The 16,127-nt window shown below is 47.3% G+C and overlaps 1 protein-coding gene across 4 annotated transcripts in view; it reads right to left on the reverse strand.

Annotated features, from left to right (window-relative positions):
* Nucleotides 1-16,127, reverse strand: part of UBN2 (ubinuclein 2) — a 645,107-nt gene that overhangs the window by 238,248 nt on the left and 390,732 nt on the right. For all 4 annotated transcript variants that reach the window (XM_085601178.1, XM_085601176.1, XM_085601177.1 and 1 more), the window contains one exon: nt 1,111-1,221. In XM_085601178.1, coding sequence (XP_085457304.1) covers nt 1,111-1,221 — 111 coding nt within the window. The remainder of the gene's footprint in view (nt 1-1,110; nt 1,222-16,127) is intronic.

Consider the following 16,127-nt stretch of genomic DNA (forward strand, 5'->3'; position numbering starts at 1 on the left):
TCTCATTCAGCATGCCTCCTAATTTAATGCCCACTATGTCCTTTCAAGTTCTTTTAAACATCTTTTTGCAGATGTCAATTTCAGGTACAAAATGAGAGGCAGACAGACCGACCATGCATACCTTGTGGAAATCAGTTTCAGCTTCTTTCTCCCACATGTAGGGCACTAACAGATGGCATTTTGACTGAAAAATCCAGTCAACGTATTAGGGAAAAAAAAGGATTTGCTCGACTGTAAATGGTTAAAGACACTGAGCAAAAAAACCAAAATAATTTAAAAAAATTATATATTTGAGGCAAAATCTTTAACAGATTTTCTGAGATCAATCGTAAAGGAGCTGATAAAGAGAACTGGGTTACAGAAGCAACTGCCAATACAATGAATTATGGGATGGAAGAGGTGCCTCCGAGGTTCTTAACAGGACAGGCTCCTATTTTTTCTTTGTTAAAGTTAGGTCTAACAGGCTGCATCTTTCCCTTCAGGTTCTCTACAGAAATACATTTTTCTGCATTTAAATGCTGCAATGTAGTTCTACGAGGACAATCTCAATACTTACTTTCATGAAAAATGAGGCCTCTGTTTGGCTCCCATTCCACAGGTGTATATAAACTCATGGACAAAGACATTCTATGAAGTGGTTACCATGAAATACTACTACAGAAAAAGGTGTTCCGAGGTCCGCGCATGCAGCTGGGAATTATTCAGGTATTTGACTATCACTGAAGATCCCACAATGCAGACAGCTCTTGCAAGGAAGAAGCAGTCCGGTTCCAAGATGGCAAAAGAGTGATCTGCATATACAAAATCAGTGTACCACTTCTGACAATATGCACTGCAACATGGTAGACAGCAATACAAATTGAAGTATTCCTCCAAACTGCACGAGCACCATGGCCTCAGAGGGATAATACAGAGGGAAAATACAGTAACATACAATGGTGCCACTAGATTACTTCCTGAAACGTAAAATTTCTTATTGCGTTCCTCTGGCCACAGAGGACAGTAATTTCAATGCAAGAGGAATTTGCATAAGCAAACAAATGAGGGTTCCCTCAATGGCCTGCTATCCTCCAAGGTGAAAATGAACAGCTACACATATTAGCAGTTTACCTGAGTGTCTCGTCCCAATGAAACTTCTTGCGAGGCCCCATCACTCTTTTGCCAGGTTTCTCATCATCATCTTCCTCTGAGCCATTTTTCTCTGCTTCACCAGCCTGAACCCTAACAAACAGACCGATGTGAGTGAGGATTTTACAAACCATGGAAATGGCTAAAATGTACAAAGGCTTGGGTGATACAAAACAAAAATAATTTAACACTAATTAAGGTCTTTCTACAAAGTGGATGGCTCCTAGAACTGAAAACCAAAAAGAAAATGTTATTTTCCAGAAGAAAACTGTAGAGAAAGGAATTTTCGCAGGTTCACACCCATTTTTCGGCCCCACGGTTTGATGACCTAAGGTAGTGGTGTAATGACTGCACATTGGTAAACTGACGTCCAGCATTCAGTGTATGTGCTCTGACCCCTAAACGTGTGTACCAGTGGGTACAAGTTGGCTAGTCCGATTGGAAAGGTTAACTTACATCCCTACTGAAAGGTACTCAGAGTACCTAGGACCTGTAAGTTAAGGTTCCTTTAGGTGCCTATGGAATTGGTGCCACAACTAAAATGGCAAGTAAATTTGGCGCTAGGCCTGTTCCACAACCTAGATGGCAAGTAAAAAGATATCCCACTTGGAAAACCTTATTGGAAAGTTTAACTTACCTGTAAGTCGCTAGTATAGTGTATGAAGGGTCCGCAGGATAAAGCATCACTAGGGTACACTAGTGCACTTAAGTGTGTACCACTGCAGTGCAACAAAAACATGACAGTGGAAGCACTGTCTAAATGAACCGGTCAAATTGACCCTTTTGACAGGCCCAAACCTTCCATTTTCATTACCTGTAAGTCACCCCTAACGTCTACCCTAAGTGACCAGAGGGTATGGTGCATGTTCTAAATAGCAGGCCAGCTATAAGGAATATGCTTCTTACCAGTATGCATCTGTACTTGGCATGTAGAGCTGCAGATCCACACACTAGCATAGTAGATCGCCATCTGGTGTTGGGCTTGGATGCTTGCACCTTGTTGTTGTCTTGGAAGAAGTCTTTGTAGTCACGAGATAGGGGACTCCTCCCATGGCCAATAGTGCGCATGAGCATCGACTCCATCCTTAGATTGTTTTTCGCCATGATGGAGTTTGTAGAAGAAAAAGAGATGTCCATGCGTGTATATCCAAGTAAGATAGAACTGGAACAGATACAGGTCCCGGGGAGGTTGGTGGGCGTGTGTGGTCTGCAGCTCTACGTGCCAAGAACAGATGTATACTGGTAAGTAGCATATTCCGTTCGAGGCATATGAGCTGCAGATCACACACTAGCATAGACTATACAGCAGTATCTCCCCTAGCGGTGGTCACCTGTATCGGTTGCAGTCGTTTGAAATAAAGTTTTAAGGACAGCTTGGCCCACAGAAGCTTGTTGTTTTGCTTGTACGTCAACACAATAGTGTTTAGTGAAGGTGTGTCTTAGACCATGTGGCTGCCTTACAAATGTCTAAGGGAATGTTCCCTAAGAATGCCATGGAAGCCCCTAGTTTGCGTGTGGAATGCGCTCTAGGGGGAACTGTTAATGTGCGTTTAGATTTTTGGTAGCATATTTGGATGCATTTAACTATCCACCTAGCAATCCCAGATTTGGAGATGGGGTTACTCTTATGTGGTGGAGAGAAAGCTACAACCAATTGTTTTGCAGAAAGATTTAGTTCTGTCAATGTAATAAAGAAGGGCTCTTAACATCTAAGGTGTGAACAGCTCTCTCCGCTACAGAGTCTGGGTTTGGAAAGAACACTGGTAACTCCACTGACTGGTTAAGATGAAAAGGAGATATGACTTTTGGAAGGAATTTTGGATTTGTCGTAAGAACCACTTTGTTACGATGTAATTGTAAGAATGGTTCTTGTATGGTTAAAACCTGGATTTCACCTACTCTTCTAAGAGATGTAATTGCAATAAGGAAAGCTACTTTTCATGTGAGGAACTGTAGTTCGCATTTATGTAGAGGTTCAAACGGGGGTGCCATAAGCCTAGTAAGAACAATGTTTAGATTCCACACCGGAGAGGGTGGTAATCTGGGAGGAATAATTCTTTTAAGTCCTTCCATGAAGGCTTTCATCGCAGGGACTCTAAAAAGTTACAAGTGCTGTCGATTTTATAAGTAAGCTGCGAGTGCTGCTAGATACAGACGTATGGATGAGTACGCTAAATTACATCTTTGCAAATGTAGTAAGTAGCAAATGATGTTTTGGATGGAGGCATCCAGTGGGTGTACATTATTGTTAGTGCAGTAAATGGCGAATCTTTTCCATTTCGCAGCATATCAAGCTCTAGTAGTAGGTCTTCTGGCTTCTTTGATAATGTTCATGCAGTTCGGTGGAAGGTTAAGGTAACCGAACTCTAGGAAATCAGGAGCCAGATCGCCAGATTCAGTTGACCTGGATCTGGATGTCTGATCTCGCCAAGGTTCTGGGTTATTAAGGACGGGGAGTGACGCAGTTTTTGGTGTGGAACTAGTGAGAGTTCCAGTAGTTTTGTGAACCGCGGTTGGCGTGCTCATGTGGGAGCTACTAGGATCAGTTTGAGAGATTGCTGCCTGAGCTTGCGTACCACTAGTGGAATGAGTGGGAGAGGCGGAAAAGCGGACGCAAAGCTGCCTGACCAGTTTATCCATATCGAATTGCCTTTTGACTCCGGGTGCGGAAACCTGGCGGCGAAGGTTAGGCATTTTGCGTTTTCGTGTGTGGCAAACCGATATAGGTCTGGTTGGCCCCATTTTTGGAAAAAGGGTAGTAGAACTTGGGGATGTAGTTCCCACTCGTGAATCCGTTGTGTCTGTCGACTTAACAGATCGGTAATCTGATGGTGAACTCCTGGAAGGTGTTCTGCAAGTAGGTATATGTTCTGAGGACTGGCCCATCTCCAAATGTTCTGTGCGAGCTGGGACAACTACAGAGAATGTGTGCCTCCTTGTTTTTGTATGTAATACATGGCTGTCATGTTGTCCGTCCGGATGAGGACAGCCTTGTTCTGTACATGTAGTTAGAAGGATTTTAGTGCTAGGAATACTGCTAGTAGTTCTAGGTGATTGATATGGAGCACTTTCAGTTGAGTGGTCCATTTGCCCTGAGTTGTGTGTCCGAGGAGATGGGCTCCCCATCCTGTGAGTGATGTGTCTGTTGTCAGCCCCATCTGTGGAAGAGGCTTGAAGAACGGCCGCCCTTTGGACAAGTTTATGTTCCACCACTGTAGAGAGCGATGTGTGCGGCTGTCCACCAACACCAGATCTGTAAATTATCCTCGAGCCTGGTTCCACTGACGCGCTAGACATTCCTGTAAGGGACGCATTTGAAGTCTTGCATAAGGCACAATGAAGATGCAAGATGCCATCATGCCTGAGTTGCATGAACACTCTGGCTGGGAGAGGGTGTTGGTTTTTAAATTTTGTGATAGGAGTTTGTATACTGGCTATCCTGGCTGGATTGGGATATGCTAGCGCTGTGGAGGTGTTTATTGTAGCTCCTAGATATTGGTGTACATGAGAGGGCTGGAGATGTGACTTGGGGTAGATAATCGTGAACCCCAAGTTGTTTAATATTTGGATGGTTTGGTGAGTGTGTATAACACATTGGTCGAATGATTTTGCTTTTATTAGCCAGTCGTCTAGATATGGGAAGACATGAATTTGTTGTCTTCTGAGATGTGCTGCTACTACCGCAAGACATTTTGTGAATACTCTGGGTGCGGTGGTCACTCCGAATGGAAGGACTGTTAACTGGTAGTGTTGTCTGTTCACCACAAACCTTAGTACTTCCTGTGAGCAGGATGTATGGGAATGTGGAAGTAGGCGTCTGAGATCTAGTGTGGCAAGGAAATCTCCTTGTTGCAGCAGTGGGAGCACTTGTTGAAGAGTGATCATATGGAAATGATCTGCGTGTATATACAGATTTAGGGGTCTGAGGTCAAGTATTGGTCTCAGAGTCCCGTCCTTTTGGGGTATTAGGAAGTGCAGTGAGTAGACCCCCGTTCCTTGATGTTCTAAGGGAACTGTTTCTATTGCGTGCTTTTGAAGCAGTGAGAGAACCTTTTGTTTGAGGAGCGTAAGATGGTCTGCGGACATTGGGCGCTGTTTGGGTGGTATGTGTGGGGGGGTAGCTGTAAGTTCCAGGCAGTAACCATACTGGATAATTTGTCTTACCCACCTGTCTGTTGTGATGGAATTCCAGACAGGTAGGAATTGTGTTAGTCTGCCCCCGACTGGAGTGGAATGGTCTGGGGGGGTGTGGAGGAAAGTCACTGTTTTGTGGCGGGGAGGTGCTAGTGTTATTACCTCGACCTCTTCCTTTGTTGTTTCCTCTGTATCCGCCTCTAAAATCTCCTCTACTGGGGGATGTTTGTGTAGTGGCTTTAAATGTAGATGAGGTGCCTGCGCCCATGTTTTTGGAGGCTCCTCTACAGAAGGAGCGCCGAAAGGAGCCACATGTTTGTGGAGACTGTAACGCTCCCATGGACTTAGCAGTCTCGGTGTCCTTTTTCATTTTTTCAAGGGCAGTGTCCACAGCCGGGCCAAAAAGCTGTTCTTGGTTGAATGGCTGACTGAGTATGGTAGTCTGGACCTCCTGCTTAAAGCCTGAAAAGCATAGCCAGGCATGTCGTCTAAGGAGTACACTGGTGTTGATTGATCTAGAGGCAGTGTCTGCTGCGTCAAGTGCACATTTAATTGACGCATTTGAAATTAGCTTGCCCTCTTGGATAAGGTCATTTACCTGGGTTTTATACTGGTCAGGCAGGTGCTGCAATAGATCTTCTAGCTGGTCATAATGTGCCCGGTCATATCGTGCCAGCCGTGCTTGGGTGTTGCCAATACGCCAGTGATTGGCTGCTTGTGCCGCTACCCTTTTGCCAGAAGCTTCCAGGAATTTGGATTCTTTATACGGGGGTGGCGCATCCCCGAGGTCTGGGAGTTGGCGCGCTTTCTAGCATTGGAAACGACTAGAGACTCCAAAGCCAACTGTCCTTTGATGTAAGTAGGATCTTCAGGGGCAGGCCTATATTTCTTTTCTATTCTAGGGTTAAGAATCCTGGCACGGACGGGATCTTTAAATACCTCAGGGGCATGCTTAATGACTCCTTTGATCATTGGTAATATTTGCACTGACTTTTGGGATTGTTCAAATGTATCTAAGAGGAAGTCTTCCTTTGGTGCGTCGGAGTGCATTGTGACACCATGATAAAGTGCAGCCCTATTTAATAATTGTCCAAACCCAAGGTGATCATCTGGGGGAGATGGTTTTGAGGGATATGGCTGTGGCTCTGGTAGATCTGTTGGGATAGGGAATGCCCAATCATCTAGTGGTGAGGTATCTGGATACGTGAACAGGTCATTGGGATCACCCCCCCCCCACCCCCCCCGGTCATCATCATCTGGAGGTGGTGTATGTGGTGGGGAAGTGACAGGTAGGGTTGGTGTAGGCAGAGGAGGTGGGTTAGAAGGCAGTGTAGGAGAAGGAGGCGGCATAGGCGATGTGGCAGAGTCCTTCTGTACAGGAACTGGAGCAGATGGTGTGTCCAGTTTCCGATTTTTACATGGCACAGCCGTGAAATGTCCTGTTTTGGGGTTTATATAAATGTTTTTCTGCCTTGGATCGATAGGATCTGGGTGAAAAAGTCCCTGTTCCTGGGGAACGGCTTTCTGTGCCGATTTTTTCGGTTCAGAGCGAGGCTGTGGTTGATCCTTATGGGTTTTGGCCTTAGGAGGCTTATCAGAGTCCTTAGGCTTCTGTTTCGGGGCCGAGGTTGTTGGTTTCGGAGCCGAAGCCGGATCGTTAGGCTTGGGAACGTTCGATGCCGGCTTATCCAGGGGCCTCAGGGTTTTCGGGGCCGATTTGGAGGTGGAAGGAGTCAGAGCCGATTTCGGAGCCGAGTGTTCTTTTGGCTTCGGTGCCGAAGGTGCCGGAGGGACAATCACATGCGTTTTGCTCGGTCCCGAGCTACCGGAAGGCTTGTCCCTTTTCTTCGGAGCCGAGCCCGGAGGCGGGGCTTCTGAAGGATGTTTTCGGTCTTGACTGGGGCAAACAGGCGAAGTCTTGACCACTGACTTTGGTTTTGGAGGGATTGGGGTAGGGGCAGTAGTTCTCACTCGTTGCCCAGGAGTGATGAGGTCGCCTGAGGCTTCTGCCTCAGACGATTGAGAGCCTCAGAATCTTCTTCCGGGCATCGGGCCTTTATCAAAGATGTCCTCTGGTCCCGGAGCTGGTCTCTGTGCCATGATGTGTCGTCGAGCCCTTCGATCTCTAATAGTCTTCTTCAATCGAAAGTATGCGCAGGCTGGACAGCTGGACTCGTGTTCAGGTGATAGGCACAGGTTGCAGACCTTGTGAGGGTCACTGTGCGGGAATTTTGCTCCACTGGGGGCATATTTTTAAATGGCGTCCTTTCCATGAGCCGTAGGCCTTACGGCATGGATAGGCCCAGCGGCCCGCATCGACGTCCGGAATCGAGCCGATGAAGTCGGGTCCAAGATGAAAGTGAATCTGATGATTTTTCTGGAAGTTTTGCGCTTTGAAAAAGTTTGAAATTGAGATTTCGAACCGGAGCAGAAAAGTTGCATCCGAACCCACTGGCGGAAAAAAACAATCTAAGGATGGAGTCAATGCCCATGCGCACTATCGTCCAAGGGAGGAGTCACCTATCTTGTGACTACAAAGACTTCTTCCAAGACAACAAGGTGCAAGCATCAGAGCCCAACACCAGCTGGCGATCTACTATGCTAATGTGTGATCTGCAGCTCATATGCCTCAAACAGTGTGTTTTATCATACCTTGGTAGTGGAAAATCTCCAAAGTCGATTTTCTCTATTGAAAAGCTGGTAGTCTTATTGGATAATATTGGGTGACTTATTAATTCTAATAAAGTGCAACTTCCCAATGGAACTAGCCAGGAGGGTGTTTCAAAGTGTCAAATTAATAGTTATATGAAATCAAACTTGTTGCCATAGTCTTATTTAACATAACTATTTTAGAAAAGTACCTTTAGAAGCTTTACCTTTCTAAGCTGCCTAAAAGGCCACTGTGATTAGGTGCCAAGCGCTCTCAGGAGCTGAGAACAGAAGAGCCACCTGCTGGGAGGACTTTCCCTCTCCTGTACCAGAATGGCTGGAGACAGGGCAGTGGACTAATTACAATACAAAGGCAGGTTGCCCCTTAGGAACAGGTGTCATTCTGTGTCTAACGCTTTTCCTTTGCTGGTCAGCCAGCCTGGCTCCACTTTAATTAGATTAGGAGCTTGCTGAAGGGTGAACATAGTCTCCAAGCAGCCACATCTCTGGGTGGGCTACGGAGCTCCACAGGGGGAAAGAAGGGTCTAGCCTTGTTGGTAGCAGGCATAATAGTGAACTCCTGGATAGTTTGCTGCCACACTTACAAGGAAGTAGTCATAATGTAGGTGGGATTGGCCATTAGAGCGGTAACCCAATTGGCTTGTGAGTCCTCCTCTCCCTCAAACTTGTGCAAAGGATAACATTGGGAAACCTGCCAAGAGAACTCAGTTCACTGCTGGATTCGTATAACACAGAAGGACTGCTCAGACTGAGTCACTGCAGTGCACCTGCTGCACCCCAAGATTTCAGAGAAGACTGAGCCTTCTGTCAAGTGCATGGTGAGTCCCCCCCCCCCCTCCCAAGGGCTGAACCAACTCCCACTTTGCCAAAAGACTGCAAAGTGACTCTAAGGGCATAATGGGATAGCTCTCCGTTAAGCCAAAGGACAACAAAAGGCTAAAGAAGACTGCCTTCCAAGTGCCCAGCTAGTCCCCAACCAAAGAATTGCGGTGTTGCTGCTAGTACCTGCTGAGAGATAGAGTCCACGTGGTGCCCATCAAGTTCTGTGCCTGTGGTAGGTGTTAGAACGTACTCTTCCTCTGAGTTTCTTCAACTGGGCAAGAGAAAACTACAGACACCCGAGTCTGGAGTTCTGACCAGTCAAAACTGGACTCACCTAAGACTTGTCTGGTGCATGCTCGGAGACTATGTCCTCAACCCAAGCCATCACCACCCCCTTTTGTACAGCTTTGTTCGCCATAAGTTGCAGGGTATGCTCAGACGTTGAGTCCCTTGCTCACTTTGCCACTGGATTCAAGCAAGCCTGGCTGAAGACAGCTGAAATGCCAGAAACCGGTCCTAGGAAGCTTGTTTCCGGTCCAGGGAAGGCATGGCTTGGCAGTTCGGGCTGGACTGTTCCCATGAGGCACAGGGTCAGACTGATTTGCATATGGCCATGTCTGAACTGGGGTGGCAGAGTGGGCTAAAGAACGGTGGTGGATCAAACCCAGATCTTTTGACTGGGTATGAGTGTTTGATTGGTTCTGATGCTCCGTCCATCACCACTTTTGTACCCCTCAACCCAAGCCATGCCACTGAAGTTGTGGAGTCGAGGACTGCATCAGGAGAGCCTACAACTCCAAAGAAATAAGAGGCTATGACGAAGGATTTCCACAGGAGCAAGCCGACCCCAGTGAAGTCTGTCTTGATAGAGATGCACCTGGTACCCTCAGTGAGAAAAGTTGCCGGTTTGTAGGCAGCCACGAACTTTCCCACAAGAATCCTATTGGTCTAGGCTTGTTGCAGATTGCTGCAGTAAACTACAGGGATTACCTTTTTTTAAATCTTCAAAAATTCTTATATCCAATTCCCCATTATAGATCGTTGTCGTTTTGGAGTCCATTTAAGGATACAAATATAAGCAATTTTTATTGTGTCGTGTTTCTTACTTACTTACTGTTTTGGCACTTTTAAATGCTTACACTTGTTCACTTGGCTGTTCTGTACCACAGCTACCCAGAACTGGGCTAAAGATTTAATTAAAGAACCTACCTGCACCTTTTAGTACATTTTGGCAATTGTACTTGATGAGGTCTCTCAGTCTAATCAACTAATATCCCAGTTCTCTACAATGAGGATCTCGCCAGGCCTGGATCTCCGATATGAGGGAATTTTCGGGGAGGGACATTTTCTTAAAGTGAATATTTTAGATTCTCAAATGGCATCAGAATTGCAAACTCAAGAACATTTCAGCAATCAAAGGCGAAAAAAGATAATTGCTTACCATTTAACGGTAGTTTTCCAGCAGTGCTCTCTTTCAAAGAGATAAATGCTTCAAAAATTCCTTGTCAGGCTGGGATTCTCAGCTCAAGCAAGGCAATTGGCATGGAATGTAGAATTTCCAATGCTTGAAGAAATAAGGCTAACTGGGGCGTTTGTCAAAATCAGTAAAGCCTGTGTACTTCAACATACATGGATTCATTGCAATGATATTCTTGACTTTTTTTGCTTAGGGTTCTAGCAATTTTACTTATTCTGGGACTTCACCTAGGTGATTGTTAAGTCAGAGGGCTTCTGTGCATAGCTCTCCGACTTCCTACGACAAAGCTGCCACTCCTAAACCTTGCTTAAGGGTGCAATATATAATTGGGCTGTTAATGGTAAGAATCATCACCATCATTTTGCTTGTCAGGACTAGCTTCACTATTCTTAGCTTTGATAATATGTTAATCAATACACATTTCTCGCCTGGCCCTTGCCTGCATTTCACCTGCTGCCTCTTGCTGGGATAAGACTACATCCCCCAGCTGCCCTGAAGCTTGGGCAGGGGCCGCAAAGCGTGCAAAAGGCACCTGGCCTTCCCGCAGCGCCCATGTGAAGACTAGACCAAGAGAGGCCCATCTGCACCAGTCAGGCGCTGGGCTGAGCTGAGCCACCCCCATTGGCCTTCAAGTAAAAAGGTACTGACTCCCTCACAAACTGCTGTACTTTGTTTTTGGACACACCCTCATGCACACAAGGGCTTAACTGTTTTGTTGTAAGGGTCTTCTCTAACCTTCTCGCTGCTTTCACAGTTAAAGTGGGGGGGGGGGGGGGGGGGTAGTGGCTTACCCACTGTTGTGGGTACTGACTGTTTGGGCAGCACCAGGGCCGACCAAACAGTCAGTACCCACAACAGTGGGCAAGCCACCCCCCCCCGCCCCCGAGCAGGACCACCCACCCGCCCTCCCACAACCAGGCACTTCTGCTTTCGCGCAGCGCGAGAAAGCAGAAGCATAAAATGGTAGTTTTTACCATTTTATGTTTCTGCTTCTTGCACTGCCAGAAAGCAGTGGGGCAACGCCCAAATGCCCCTATGGAGGAGCTGCCGCTGAGTGCCGCCCACCCTTTGCCTCAGTTTATCAATACCAACACTATAAGGGATTTCAATCCAAGACACAAAGTGATACCTCACCGAATGAGTAGTGAGAAAATGAGGGATGTTAACAGTACCCAGTTTGGACAGGCATCTAGGTGTCCCAAGACTCTGAGATCCCAGATAGATTACCCTTCAAAGCTAGACAGACAGGACCTTAGCTCTCAGTTACCGAGGGGAAGGGGGTAGGTTTGCGGCCCTATGTGCAGAATGAGAGAAGTGACAGTGTAAACTTGGGAGATTACATTTTTATGATAAATGTCCATAAATTGAATCCAGGGTCCACTGAAAGCAGAGACTCAGTCAACAAAACCATCCACTGGTTGCGCAAAGTTTGCAAATTTAGATCGATAATTAGGAAGACTGTATTAGCCAGGTGCTATAGCATCAGGCACAACAGTTTTGACCATATTGGTATAAGATTTGTCACCAACAAAATCAGTTAAGGCATAATTGCTCTGGAACATAGTGCTCCACTACACAATGCTTCGAAGATGCATATTAAAATTAGATCACCCCTGGCTACTCCCCTGGAGATTATCAAGGACCTGCCATCGCCCACAAAATAGCACACAAATTGAGGGTGGTAGTACAAGTTCCTTGGCTACATCCAATATAGACTGACTCCATCAGGCACACGTGCAGAATGTCAATGATATCCATGCCACAACACATCCCTGGACAGAAGATTGGCCTAGGCTGCCACAGACCAACAGCTATGCTGTAGGAAGGCCCAAGTGATTCTGCTCCTGGCCAAATAAAATCCGACAAACACTCCCAGACTTTTTGTCTGGATCCCCTCCCACCTTTTATCTCCATCAGTTTCCGGGCACAGAGCTTTAGTCAGACTTGTGTCATGGAATGTAGCTGGTGTACAAGCCAAGCTAAAGGATCAAGAATGGGACAAATTTATAGACAACCACCAAATTATGTTATTTCAGGAAACCTGGATGAGAGGGCGAAATTATAGGCCAGGTTAACTCACATTCCTTATTAAAACGACTCCGGCTAAATTTAGGAGAGCCTCAGGGGGAGTATTAATGTGGTTAACAAACTTGAATAATTGTACATTGAAAGTTTTAGATTCAGGATGCAAGGACATTTTTGGAATCCATCTGTCACTTTGTAGACCTGCCTTGTTGAATTATATAGCAGTGATAAATATCTATATACGTACAGTCTAGGACATGTAGAATTGAATATGCTACTTACCAGTATGCATCTGTTCTTGGCATGTAGGGCTGCTGACATTCATATCTGTGCATAGATCGCCGCCTAGTGTTGGGTCCGGATGTTTGCACGTTGTTGTCCTGGAAGAGTCTTCGAAGTATCCTTGGATAGGTGACTCCTCCCCTGGACTACAGTGCGCATGGGCATCCTCTCCATCCTCAGATTGTTTTTCGCCATTGTGGCAGTGATGGAGTAGATACAGAAAGTGATGACCATGCTTGCAATAGTTCTGAGAGCTGCAGCTGCGACAGGCGCCGGGGAGGAGGGAGGGCGATATGAATGTCAGCAGCCCTACATGCCAAGAACAGATGCATACTGGTAAGTAGCATATTCAGTTCGAGGCATGTGGGCTGCTGAATTCATATCTGTGCATAGAATACATAGCAGTGCCCTCTATTGGCGGCGGCTACCCGTGCCAGCTGCAGCGGTCTGAAAAAGTGTTTTGAGAACAGCCTGTCCTACAGCTGCCTGCTGTTTTGACTGCACATCTACGCAATAGTGTTTTGTAAATGTGTGTGTAGTGGACCATGTGGCTGCTCTGCATATATCATGCAGGGGAATATTTCCTAGGAAGGCCATGGAAGCCCCCAACTTGCGTGTTGAGTGGGCTCGTGGTGGAATAGTTAATGTGCGTTTTGCCTTTTGATAACAGATTTGAATACACTTAACTATCCATCTGGCTATCCCTGCTTTGGAGATGGCGTTACCTTTGTGGTGTGGGGCAAAGGCAACGAACAGTTGTTTTGTCTTCCTGAAGGGTTTAGTCCTGTCGATGTAGTACATGAGGGCCCTCCGTACATCTAGTGTATGTAATGCCCTCTCTGCAACAGTTTGTGGGTTTTGGAAGAAAACGGGCAGTTCAATAGTCTGGTTCATGTGGAACTGCGATATTACCTTGGGCATGAATTTGGGGTTGGTACGTAGTACGACCCTGTTGGCGTGAACCTGAATAAATGGCTCTTGAACGGTTAGTGCCTGGAGTTCACTAACTCTTCTTAGGGAAGTGATCGCTACCAGGAAGGCTACTTTCCAGGTAAGGAATTGAATCTCGCATGAGTGTAGAGGTTCAAAGGGTGGACCCATCAGGCGTGTGAGGACCAAGTTGAGGTTCCACATTGGAGCCGGTGGGTGACTAGGTGGAATGACTCGTTTGAGTCCTTCCAAGAATGCTTTGATGGCAGGCACTCTGAAGAGAGAGAGGTGCTGCCTGGTTTGCAGGTAGGCTGATATTGCGGTCAAATGGACACGTATAGAGGTGTACGCCAGATTGCATCGGTATAGGTGTAAGAGGTAACATATGATGTTGTGGATGGATGCGTCCAGCGGGTTAATGTCATTATTACCGCAATAAATGACGAACCGTTTCCATTTGGCTGCATAGCAAGCTCTTGTAGTGGGTCTCCTGGCCTCCTTGATGATGTCCATACAGTCAGGTGGCAGATTGAGATAGCCAAACTCTAGGACTTCAGGAGCCAGATCGCCAGGTTCAGCTGTTGCGGATCTGGGTGCTGAACCTCTCCATGGTTCTGCGTCAAATGCGCGGGTTTGATCCGCAGCCTTTGATGCGGTACCACGGAAAGTTCGAGGAAGGTGGTGTACCACGGCTGGCGTGCCCACGTGGGAGCAACTAGGACGAGTGTCAGGGAGTGTTGTCGGAGTTTGCGAGCCACCAGCGGTATCAACGGTGCTGGGGGAAAAGCGTACGCAAATTTGCCGGACCAGTTCATCCATATCGCATTGCCCTGCGACTGCGGGTGTGGGAATCTGGCGGCGAAGCTTTGGCATTTTGCGTTTTCGCTTGTCGCGAATAGGTCTATTTCTGGGTGACCCCACTGCTGGAAGTACGGTTGGAGTACCGATGGGTGTAACTCCCACTCGTGCATCTGGTGGCTGTGTCTGCTGAGCAGATCCGCCATCTGGTTGTCCTTGCCGGGGAGGTGTTCCGCCATGAGGAACATGTTCCTCTGAATGGCCCACTTCCACATGCTCTGAGCCAGATGAGACAACTGTGGAGAGTGTGTCCCTCCCTGCTTCTGTATGTAGTACATTGCGGTCATGTTGTCCGTCCGGATCAACACGACCTTGTTGCAGAGATGTACTTTGAAAGCCTTCATGGCCAGGAAGATTGCCATCAGTTCCAGAAGGTTGATGTGCATCTTCTTCTGTTGTGTCGTCCATAGTCCCTGCACTGTGTAGTGGAGTACATGAGCTCCCCATCCCTGGAGAGACGCGTCCGCTGTCAGTACTATTTGTGGAACAGGCTCTTGGAACGGTCGGCCCTTGCAAAGGTTTTGTGGATTCCACCAATGCAGAGAGTTGTATGCCCGACCGCTCACCAACACTAGGTCTTTCAACTGTCCTTGAGCCTGATTCCACTGACGTGCTAGGCACTCCTGAAGTGGGCGCATATGTAATCTCGCGTGCGGGACTATGAAGATGCAGGAGGCCATCATGCCTATCAACTGCATAAACACTCGCGCTGGAAGCGAGTGGTTGGGTCTGAACTTGGAGATCAGCGCTTGTATGCCGTTGATCCTCACTAAATTTGGCTGAGCTGTGGCCGCCAGAGTGTCTATAGTCGCACCTAGGTACTGTTGTACGTGTGCGGGCTGGAGATGAGACTTTGGGTAATTTAGTGAGAATCCCAGACTGTGAAGAAGGTGAATGGTACGGGACACGTGGCTTGCACATTGCTGGGCTGATCTCGCTTGAACGAGCCAGTCGTCTAGGTAGGGGTAGACGTGTATGTGCTGTCTCCGTAAATGTGCCGCCACCGTAGCTAGGCACTTTGTGAAAACCCTGGGCGCTGTTGTCACGCCGAAGGGAAGGACTTTGAACTGATAGTGCTGCCCCTGAACCGTGAACCTGAGGTATTTTTTGTGTGAGGGGTGGATGGGTATGTGAAAATACGCATCCTTGAGGTCCAGTGATGCTAGGAAGTCTCCCTGCTGGAGAAGCGGAAGGACTTGCTGTAGAGTGAGCATGTGAAAGTGCTCCGAAAGAATGTACTGGTTCAGGGGTCTCAGGTCTAATATAGGCCTGAGCGACCCGTCCTTTTTTGGAATTAAGAAGTAGAGGGAGTAAACCCCCGTGCCCCGCTCGTGGACGGGTACGACCTCGATAGCGCCTTTTAGAAGCATACTTTCTACCTCTTGCTGTAAGAGCGTCAAGTGCTCTGAGGACATAGGACGGTTTCTTGGTGGTATTGTGGGTGGAGTGGAAGTTAACTCCAGACAGTAACCGTATTTTATAATATCTTTGACCCACCTGTCCGTGGTGATGGAGTTCCACGTGGACAGGAACCGTTGTAGCCTTCCCCCGACAGGTGTTATGTGGTCGGGAGGAAGGGAGAGGGCGTCACTGCTTGTTCTTGGGGGAGGACCTGGTGTTGCCGTAGCCACGTCCTCTGCCCTTGGTACTGGAGCCACGATAGCCACCTCGGGTGTTCTTATCGTAGGTGGTTTGCGTATTACCCTTGTTATATGTTTGTTGTGACCCCTGTCCTCTGCCTGCTCCCTTGTTTCCGGGGCGACGAAAGGAGCCGCTCCGAAAGGACTGAGTTTGTAGGGCG

The sequence above is a fragment of the Triturus cristatus genome, chromosome 4_2 (genome assembly GCF_964204655.1).
Source record: "Triturus cristatus chromosome 4_2, aTriCri1.1, whole genome shotgun sequence".
NCBI classification, from domain to species: domain Eukaryota; kingdom Metazoa; phylum Chordata; class Amphibia; order Caudata; family Salamandridae; genus Triturus; species Triturus cristatus.